General features: G+C 34.4%; 1 protein-coding gene across 1 annotated transcript in view; it reads left to right on the forward strand.

Annotated features, from left to right (window-relative positions):
* LOC118197255 (uncharacterized) overlaps nt 1–8553 on the forward strand; it is a 38396-nt gene extending 29843 nt beyond the window's left edge. Inside the window, exons 8-9 of the mRNA XM_085824953.1 lie at nt 3703–3718; nt 7814–8553. Coding sequence (XP_085681079.1) covers nt 3703–3718; nt 7814–8406 — 609 coding nt within the window. The 3' untranslated portion in view covers nt 8407–8553. The remainder of the gene's footprint in view (nt 1–3702; nt 3719–7813) is intronic.
* Nucleotides 8554–11071: the final 2518 nt, after the last annotated feature.

An 11071-nucleotide genomic window follows, 5' to 3' on the forward strand; every position in this document is an offset into this window, starting at 1 on the left:
CCTGACTTAAATGCCCGAGTGAAGGCTTTCCTGTATGGTCGAGAAGGGACCATCTGTTATTATTTCTTTGAGTGAATAAAACGGTATTTTAACCCTTCTCGAGACCTTGTCGTAAATACTTGAACTAAGTGATAGTTTGCTGCTTAGTTCCCTAGGTTCTTCGACATTTTATCATAGACAAAGCACTGAGGAACAGTACAGTCTAAATAGAATAAAACGAGGCAAATTTTAAAAAATTATATAAAAAAGTTTTATGAAATATGCTTTTATTTAAAATTCATAAAATAATTTATGTACTAAAAGAGAAAACAGTTTATTATATCATTTAATGTGAACGAGATATTAAATAATTTTATTTACAAAATTCATCTACAATTTGATATCATGAATAAACATAGCAAGGGTGATTAAATAACGAAATCGAATAATCGAATTGCAGTGTCGTAGCCAATATATGTATTAACTCACCTAGGGGGGCCCATGCTTTTCTTATTCGTAATACAAAATTGTAAGTAAATTTTTAATCTATTTTTCCCATTGAACTTAATGATATTTATTTTTCTCCTTTTGGTCCAGTAATCATTCTATGAATTCTAAATAAAAGCTTATTTTATAAAAACATTTCTTTTTTTCATTTATTTTATTTACTTAACCTTTTACATAGACTATTTGGATTATTTAATTGAAGCAGACCATAAAAGGTCTCTCTTCCTGTAAGGATGAGAAAACAGTTATTGTAATAAAGACTGGTCCTTAGTAATAAAAAATATGATCTAATGTTCTCTTCTGTATGTATCTAGCTTCAGTTGAGAAAATCTTAGCTGCTATCGTGAAGTGATTCTCAGTAGGATAATTAGAGTTATTAAAGCTTAAAAAATTTTGCAGTAAGACTTATTAGGAGTTCTTGCTTTCCTCCCTGTGTGTCTTAGTGGTGTAATTGAAAGCATATTCGGCTAGCATTCGGGAGATCCGTTATGGCAAAGCACGTGAGAGCTAGCTCCCTAAGGGAGGATGCCTTCATGTAGAACTTTCTGAAGTAAATTAGTTCGTATACACATTACACGTAGGAAAAACCACGAAAACAAGCATGCAGTCAACCCGTTTGCCTGGCATCGAAATCTAGGTCGAGCCTCCAGGTTTCAGCTACTTTATCATTCTGCTGCTAATGATCCGTGAAGTCTGGATGTGGCTTTGTTAATTTTTGTTAATGAGAAGGAGATGGCTTTGTTAATTGTTTGCATTTCCTGCTCAGATAAATATCTAATTGATGTGCAGAGCAGACTTTTATAAAACTAATAATCTTTGAAAATATTTTCGAACTGCCACTACTTACATAGTACGTACTCATAATATTGTTGCGTGTGTACGGGTTCGTAATAGATTGAATGCACAGAAGTCTAATGATAGCTTGATAAAATTTAATTTATCAAAACAAGCACTTCAGAGTTCTGGAACTTTCCACAAAAGTTCTACTATAAATCTTCACAGTATCACAGAGTACAATCAGTAGTGGCACATCAAACTACTAAGAACGTTAAACAAAATGTAATGCAAAGAGCAGCTAAAGAGCGAAGCTAAACCAGAGATAGTTCTCGGAACTTAACGCTGAGCTAACAGCTACAACTGAGAGCAGATGCTCTTTTCGGCCTTATAATGGTTTTCATCCGGCCGCCAAGATATTTCTAGTACTTTTTGCTTCTCGAAATTAGTGGAAGGCAATATGAGGGTCGAATTACGTTTGCAATTATTATAGTGATCAATTCCATTATTCAATGATAATACCTATTATGGTAATACAGGGGCCGCCTAATGTTCACCAAGTTTGGTGACTTTTGGAGATTTCTCACCAAATTAATGAGATACCCATTTACTCATTGTTAAATAGACTTGTCCCTGTGTTCTTACTTTTTAGGTTCTTTCCTCTAGATTTTTCATGTTACATTACACAGAATGGTACAACAATTTCACATATAACTGCACTTAAATCATCTACTTATGTATAAAATTCGTAATAATATAGTAGATTTTGCTTTAATAAACGTGGCTAGTCCTTTTGTAAATCTTTTTATTATACTTAGCACAGTTTTTGAATGGGATGTTTTTAACATACACCTATATTTACTGAAGATTTCATTTATAAAAAGCTATTTGAAGAAGGCAGTAACAAATTTACTTAACAATTAGTAAGATTTCACGATTTTTCTAAATTCTTGCTTACAGATTGTTTAAATAAGTTCATTTTAACGAAGTATTTTCTAATCTTTTCAAATCGGTTCTCATCTATGTAGCATCTGCATGATATAAAGGCTTCTTAGGAAAAATTTACAAGGAACTTTCTCTTCCTTTTCCACGTACTTTCGTGATGTAGTTGAAAGAACTTAAGCCTGATATTCGGGAAGCCTGGATTTCGACTCCAGCGACAGCTGGATTTTTCATGTTTTGTGGTTTGAAATAAACCTAATGACTCTACAGGTCGATTCAGAAACATGTAAGCTCGATATTTAGAAGGCGGCATTGATGAAGTACCTGGCAAACTCAGTTCACAAACAAGGTAGGGCTTTTTTTCAACGTTGACGTCACTTGCAAAAGTGGAAGAAATAAGACACTAAGCAAATAGTTGCTTTTAGCTAGACTATGAGTTGGTGAAGTTCACAAAAGCAAACCATGATCTCTGGTATAATCTGACCTAACAAAGAAGATAAGTTGGAAGCTGAATTCTGTGTTAAGTACCAAATACTGGTAAGGAGTTGACAGCGTTATTAGAATATTCAGAGCATTATTATTTTACATGCCTTTAAAGGAATTATATTGTTATGTTATGTTGCATAAACTGACCTTGCATGTTTTTCACATCGTTGTCTGACTTTCAAACTTGAAATAAGTTTTCTACGCTTTTGGAACGTTAGAATAATACTGCCTCTAGAGATTAAGGATTCTACTAAAATATTAAAATTTAAAACTGTTCCTAAAATAATTATTTCTTTATTTTTGTCAATTAACACTTAATTTATCTTTTTCGAATATTCAAATCCAAACTATTTACTTTCGAATTACTCGCATAAAATAATATTCTGATGATGAAAATAATAGTATGATAATTTTCTCTGAAATTTTATGTAAATCAGGTCAACCAGTGCCCGAAATGTTAAAACCGCTGACTACTGGGAATTCAATTTGGATTATATCCCAAGTGAATCGGGCTGGTTGCATGGTTGGTTTTCGTGGCTTTCCCCTTGTGTAACGTGACTACAAGCCAGTTTTACTTAGAAAGTCCTTCACAAAAGCATCCCTTCCTTCAGAAAGATAGCCTTTGTGCTTTGCTATAGTCAAATAATATAACTTAACATTTATATACAACGATTAGTTACAAAACTTTTTTACCTTTTAAATGCTTTATTAATTCAATAATTAAATAGCGATTAAAACATGTTGTAAAAGAATAACATATTTCTTCAAATTTAAACGACACTTTTTATTCAGACGTTTAAAAGTAAAATTGAGATACGGCTTTAATTCAACGTTATTTTTTATTACTTTTCCTACTTTTAAAATCCTGCCTGTAGCTTAAATTATAAGTAAATCAGTATGTGTGTACTTTTTGTATGAAGAGCTTGAATGCAGAGTTTTGTACTTAATTTGCTTTAAAATTGGATTTATGGGATTTTCTTTGGGAATTATTATATTTTTTATTTTTCTTTTCAGACTAAAGAACCCATCGGTAAGTAATTTGATTTACTTTTCTAATTTTTAAAAATTTTCTCAGAAAGTTGTGTAAGAGAGAGATAATTTTGCCAACTGCACGGATTTTGTATTTTTTAAAGTTGCTTTATTGGAAAATATTTTTAAAAAGTAATAACATTAGTTACTAAACGAAATTGCATTTGAATGTTTTTGCTTTATTGGAAAATACTTTAAAAAAAAAGTAAAAATAGTAGTAACTAAACAAAAATGCATCTGAATGTTATGGCAAATTACAGATTTCAGATTACAGATAGCTTCTCAAATAATTACTCGATTGAGCAGGAAGAAACTGAATACTTAAATGAATTAATTAACAAAAATACTCATTTAAAATACAGCTGTAAATAACTCAAGGACTCATTTAAAATACAGCTGTAAATAACTCAAGGAGAGCGCAGAGATTAAACACGAACATAGAGAGAATACGACTCCTTAAAACACGAGAAATATTAACAGGTTGTCAATATTTCTTACAGAGTAAACTCTAAAATGCAATTCAATTAATTATCTATGAACCATAGTCTCTGAAATCCCTCAGAATTTACTAGCAACTGTCTACTTTGATGCTTGGTAGATATACTGGCTTGAAGCAGGTGATAGTAATCCCTACTCTTGCTAGTTATTGAAAGAGTCCCATTAGGGCCTAACTTATGATACAGCCGTAAAGAATATTCTCCAAAAGAGATCGGGGAGCCCTGACTGGAAGAGAATATATTGAAGCGCTTTGCTTCTAAAAATTGAAGACCGGGTAGGTCTGGAGACTGGGTGTCGATGCTGGTGTTCTCCCAGAATTCATATATTTGCAAAGACAGAATAACAAACTAAGTAATAAAAGTACTGTGGAATTCTACTTTCTCATTAGTCAGCCTGATTGTTCAGTGCAATACGCAGCAAATGAGCAGCGTAGAGCCTAAAAAATCTGTCTTTCTCTAGAATGTCGTATCAAGATTTTTGCGAAATTTGCTAGGTTATTTCTTAAAGTTCGCTCATAAAATCTTCCGTTAACCCGTGTGGTGAAATCTTGGACTGAATCTATTTTAAAATCCGAGTGCAAGCTTCTGCTTCTTATAAAATACGGGGCACCTGTGATTATTCTAAGAGCTTTATTTTGCAACACCTGAAGTTTTTTGTTATCTTTCTCGCTAGCAGTATCCCAGGCGGGACACGCGTAAGTAATAATATGCGTAATAGATACGATATAGATTCTTCTTTTCAAACTGATAGATAGCTGATCATTTTCAAGCAGTGGGAAAAGTTTGAACATTATTCCATATGCTTTTCCACATACTTTGGCTATGTGAGTGGACCAGCTGAATGACCTATTAAAGATAACACCCAGATAACTGGCGCTGTCCATTCTGGAAACCAGGGTACCGAAGAGCCTTACAGCTTTCGTGATAGCTGCCATTTTGCAGTATTTCCTAACCAGCAGAATTTTTTATTTGTCAGGTTGAATACTGATTTTCCATTTACAACACAATTTCTCAATGGCGGTGATCTTTTCCTGTATTTTGACGAGCCGCGTGGTTTGGCGATTTAGATTTAATAGCAACAGCCGTGTCATCGGTGTAACAAGCCACAACTGTCTACTGGCTGTCGGAACAGTATTTGTGTGGTGTTAATTGGCTTTCTGGAAACTGCGGGGAAAATCGCTGCAATAGTTTCGTAAATGCGACTTCCATAAATTCGCCAAATACAGCCAAATATAACTTCCATAAATTCGCCAAATATAGCCAAGACTCGTCAGGTGAGTTTATGTCTATATCTAAGGTTCTACCCAAGCTATTTTCACAATTTTTAAAAATTGTCGGATTCAAAATCACAGGACTAAACATTCTGCAGAACAAGAAATAAGCTTTTATATACAATATACGCGATCTCAAATTTAATAATACAAAAATTAACTTTAAAATTACCTAAAACGCAACATATAAAAAAGTTAATAAAAAATTGTGCAAAATATTATCACAAAATACATTAAAAAAATTAAATAAATGAACTCGGTGACTTACAGAAATTTGCAACAATATTTATACAGTAATCACTAAGATAATTAATAAAGCGAATAATTTCTCATTCTCTTTGTCAAAAATGTATAAAGGTATGGGATGTATAGAGAAAGAGGGTTTAAATTATCGGGTTTCATTCCTCTGAAAAGTTCCTTTTGGGGCACATTTTAGCCCAAAAGGCTTATTAACATGATCTCAAACGCGTCTCGAAACACGATTTTGGATCATTTTACTTTAATGCCTTTTTATCACTTTCCATTCGAGTCTGCCAGTCGAAAAAACGCAAGATATTTTTTCATATTTAATCTGCCTGTTATTAATTAATAAACTAAGTTGTTTAAAAGCAATAGATACAGTTTTAAATTTTTTTACTTTTAATCTGACTGATCTAATAAAATGCACGTAATTTATGATATAGCTAATTAAAAATGTTTATAGAACTACATAACATATTTTTTTCACTTCTTAAATATACGGAAGACCATCATGTTCTCATGTTAATCTAAATGCATATTCATCTAATATCCTCAAAATGCTTCGCTATTTCATCTGGGCTGTGTCTATTGATAATCTTCACTGATAAACCATACTAAAGACCGCTTTTGAACGGTCTTTAAAATCCAAACCCTTTCAGATTTTATTTTATGTACTTATTTAGTTGTTTATTTTAAGCAAAATCTCGAGGAAACGTAATTCGAGAATCAACTCTTTTCTCTGCTAAAGTTTACAAAGTTAAAATTATTAGCAAGTGAAAAAAAACTAAAGCACCATGTCAAAATAATTAACAAATATTTTCGAAAGAAATTAAGAAATCATTTTCGAAAACGTCTTTTGCACTATAAAATTTGCTTTCATAGTGAAATAAACACAATTTTAGCTGTGAATTTTTATCAATTTTTCTATTTGTTAAAATAGAGTATTTTAAGTAAGCATGTATTATTTTTTAATGAAGTAAATGCTCTTCAAATTTATTTTCCTTTACCATATTTAAGAACCCGCGCTATAATCACTGGAGGGCCCACATATTCTCTTTAGGGACTTGAAAGAATATATTGCAGGCGGATGGAAGAATGTATTGCAGTCAGGAAAGCATGTATTGCAGTCAGGGGTGGACAGAGCTATCGGAAATTAGAGAAATTTCTCGAGACGCCAGAGCCTGTGACGCTGTTTTGTTACATTAATCGTAAATATAAAATCCATGCAACAAAAGACGATAAACTTGCAAGAAGAAAAATATTTAATAATACTCAAAGAAAAAGAAAAAAAAAAACCTAAGGATAAACTACAGTATTAAACTTATCGTCTTAACACCACCGTCATTAGTCGTTGCAAAGTCACAATTGTTGGATTCAGTTCTTTACTCCTCGCATAAAAGTAAGGAATTTTCATGTTCTGCCACCCCGATGATTTCGTAAAGTGTTATAAAGATCTCGTCACCTTTATGTAAGTAGGCAACCATTCGCCAAAATTAGGAGCATCACAGGTGTGTCCCGGCATGTTTTTTCACGATAGCAAACTTTACACGGGTGCTGGTACTTTTGTGCCTTTATGTCAGTCACCCTTCAATCTTGACTGGCGAGCGCTAACTTAAGAGAAGGTGTAAACACTACCGTACAAGTTGGCGACCGTTCCACAAAATCAACACCTTCACATAAGCATCCCCAAAACCTTAATGAGAGCTGTTTTTCTCATAACACTGAACTTCACAATGGTCCCTGCACCGTTACACTTTGGCGAATGATATGCAGCATTTTTTCAAGCCCACGCCGATTAGACCAACCCCATGTAGTCTAAGAAGTATTTATTCACTCTTTTGCAAAAAGAATTACAAGTCTTCAGACGTTTGTAAAGACCAGAAGTAAAATATCGAAAAGAGTTTAATTGGTCATACACAGGTAAATTAATATCCATTTTACAGTTAACTGTAGTTTCTTTACATTTTATTGTAATTAATAGTTTTTCTCTTTTTTTTCCCTTTCCTCCCCAAAAAAGTAGTTTCTTTACATTTTATTGTAATTAATAGTTTTTCTCTTTTTTTTTTTCCTCTTTCCTCCCCAAAAAAGTATGGGAAAAGCCATCAGGAAGTGGTGCTGTTTTCATCAATTGGGGCGTAAAAACCTGTCCGACAACTTCCACAACAATACCTGACGTGGAACTGCTGTATACAGGACGTGCTGCAGGTACACCTAACAAAGCCTGGGCTGGAGGTAGAAACTTCGAATGTATGCGGGATGATGAACCCAAACTCTCCAAAGCTCTCGGTACTTCACCTAAACCTGCTTATTTAGAAACTGTTGAATACCGGACCTTTGCAGATCCCGAAAAGAGTCATCCAATCTTATGCGCTGCTTGTTTAGTAAAGGAGACAATCGCAGTAAAGCCATTCTACGCCCGTACATCTTGTCCTAAAAATTGGAAGAAGGAATATTCTGGTCTTATGATGGCAGACAGTGCCTCAAATGTCGACGCTAACTTCTTATGCTTGAACAAGGAAGCTTTCACCAATAGCAACGCTGAAAACAGTGAGGGAAACTATGTGGCAAAATTGAACACAGTTTGGATGTCTTGTCATAACTGCAATGGGGAAAAGATTGTTCCATGTGTTGTATGCAGTTATGAAAACAAAGCTGAACTATTTTCTCCTACAAAAGATTAACTGTCAATGTTCATGAGGGAAGAGAAATATGTTTTAATAATGAATAGCATGTAAATTTCAAATTTATGTGTTAAAAAGATTATGACTAAAACATGTGTCTTTTTTCAGATGATTTAGAAATAAACATTCAAAAATAATTCATAACAACGTAGGGTTTCTCTTTTTAATTAATTTAAATTCTTGAATCCTACTAAGACGTCTAGGTGAGTTATTGCCTCGTCTTTGAACATAACAATTGAGACTTAAGAATGCTTAAATCACATTTTTATATTAAAACTAAGCTAGAGCTTAAGCAGTCTTAGAGTCCTAAATAAGAAGGATTCGGCAAGTCACTTATGAAGTAAATTTTTATCAGAAAATTCTTTTGATCTCGAAAATCTTATATTGAGAATAAACATTAATTTCTGAATTCATGCCTCTCTCACTTCCTGGGAAATACTCTCTCGAAAAGGAGGTTGAAAGAAAGAAAACGTCCCTTCCACATGTAAAAATGCTTTATTTCCAACTGTAAAATTCAAAAAGCTTTTTTCCATTTTAATGTCAAAGGCTTATTTTCCAAGAAGTGCAGTAAACTTATGACAGAAGTAAAGTTTTTAGTTCTAACTCTAAAAACCTTCCGTAGAAAAGAGCACTTGCAGAATTTTTGGAAAGATGTAGCCAGATATGGGAGAACGAAAAATTGTCACTTGATAATTTGTTCCCAGTTAATCCTCGGATTCAGAGAAAAATTTTTTCCGTCTGCCACCTTCTGCTTAACAGCTAAAAATACACTGTCAAGGGATTGTGGTCAGAAAGTGCTGGACTAATATCTCTTTGTTTCCGTATCTAAACACATTAAAATTTCTTCCTTACTGTATTACTGTCTACAGCATTCTCTTTATTTTCATTAGTGGCGTTTTAACTGTTATATCATCTTTAACTGGCTTGCCCGAAAACGAATGAGCTCTTTCTATCATCCCTTGAAATAATATATTAATATATTCAGGGCTTTGATTCAGCTGGAAGCCGGTTCCGTTTTCTCTTAGTTTTGAGCAATGATTCTTAAACTTTTTAGTGGTCAGCACATACTTGAATCTGAAAATAGGTTCTCGCACCCACTTAATTAATGTGTGTGTATATTTTTTATTAAAAAAACATTTATTGCATAAACAAATTCCATGTTTATTTACTATATACAGGGTGTCTCAGTACCACGTTTCAGAACTTCTAGGAGGGGCAGGATTTACCTCAAATCATATAGCAATGTAGAGTCTGAAACCTTTTATGATGCGGTAGACGGCTTTGAACGAAAGTTCTGAGAGTTCTTGCAGGGAATCGTCATTTCGCACAAGGACGGAGATTTAGTAGGATGAATTATTATACGAACACGTAGTTAGTCATAATTATATGAACGCGTAGTAGTAGTAAAATGCATTTGGCATATGGGGCTGCAGATTGTAGCGGGCCAGCCGCACAGCACTTGTACGCGGAACTATATTCGTTGAGGCATACACCCAGCCATAATTTCTTTGCAAAGCTGCACCGGAGGTTACCTGAAATAGGTTCCTATCAAAGAGCTGCCATGAATTGGGCACGATCAGCACGGACTCTAGATATCGAAGAGAACACACTACATCTGGTACAAAGGACACCAAGTTTGAGTACTGATTTCTCAAACTTGATATGCGAAGTGTAGCGCACGCAGTCGGGGTTTCTCCTTCCAGCATATGAAGGATTCTCAGAGAAACAGATATGCATACGTATCACGTGCAATATGTTCAAGCATTTCAGTTGCACCTCGTATTTGTTTTTCGCAATGGTATCGTGAAAAATGTTTTCTGCTAATGCGTTGTTCACCGATGAGGCATCCTTCACAAGGAAAGGAATATTCAATGCACATAACTTCCATCTCCGGGCAGTACAGAACCCCCATGCAACACGATGTCGTGCAGCGCAGAGTCGTTTTTCGGTTAATATTTGGACCGGCATTGTGAGGGATCACCTTATCGAACTTACCAGCTGCAGTTTCGTCCATCAGGCTGTAACTATTTGATCGTTCTGCAGCAAGACTTGTCATAACTTTTAGATAACTAATAGATTTCCGCATAAATGCCACAGACAATGTGGTTCCAACACGATTCGGCGTCTGCCTACTTCAGCCATAATGTTCGTGTCTTGTTATCTTTTTACAGCGGCATATGAAGACACTGGTTTATAACACCCCCGTTGACAACGCCGAGAAGTTGGTTGCACGAATTGCAGTAGCTGTCAGTGAAATTCGAAATATGTCTGAAATATTCCAGAACATTCGGAATTCCGTGCGCCGCAGTAGCGTGTGAGGCGTGCATTGACGTCGGTGGATGAAACTTTAAACACTATTTTTGACTCATATTACTTTTGTTCATGTAAATTTATTATTAAAACAAATATTAACTTACCTGCCATCTTTTAATTCCTTATGCTTCTGTGTACATCAGCGTGTCAGGAAATATTCTGGTCTTATCAGGAAAGCACTTCTGAACGCCCATTGCTAAATGCTTCTGAATCACCAGGGTGCACTCTGCGCTTGTTAGAAGTTCTGGTACTGAGACACCCTGTATATTACTGTATAACATAAAAAACCAATATTTAAATTTTAATAGATAGGTTGTTGTTTTTTATTCATGATAATTCTATTTGAAACGAA

The sequence above is a fragment of the Stegodyphus dumicola genome, chromosome 10 (genome assembly GCF_044657685.1).
Source record: "Stegodyphus dumicola isolate Sdum_Otavi_A_Nest chromosome 10, ASM4465768v1".
Classification (NCBI taxonomy): domain Eukaryota; kingdom Metazoa; phylum Arthropoda; class Arachnida; order Araneae; family Eresidae; genus Stegodyphus; species Stegodyphus dumicola.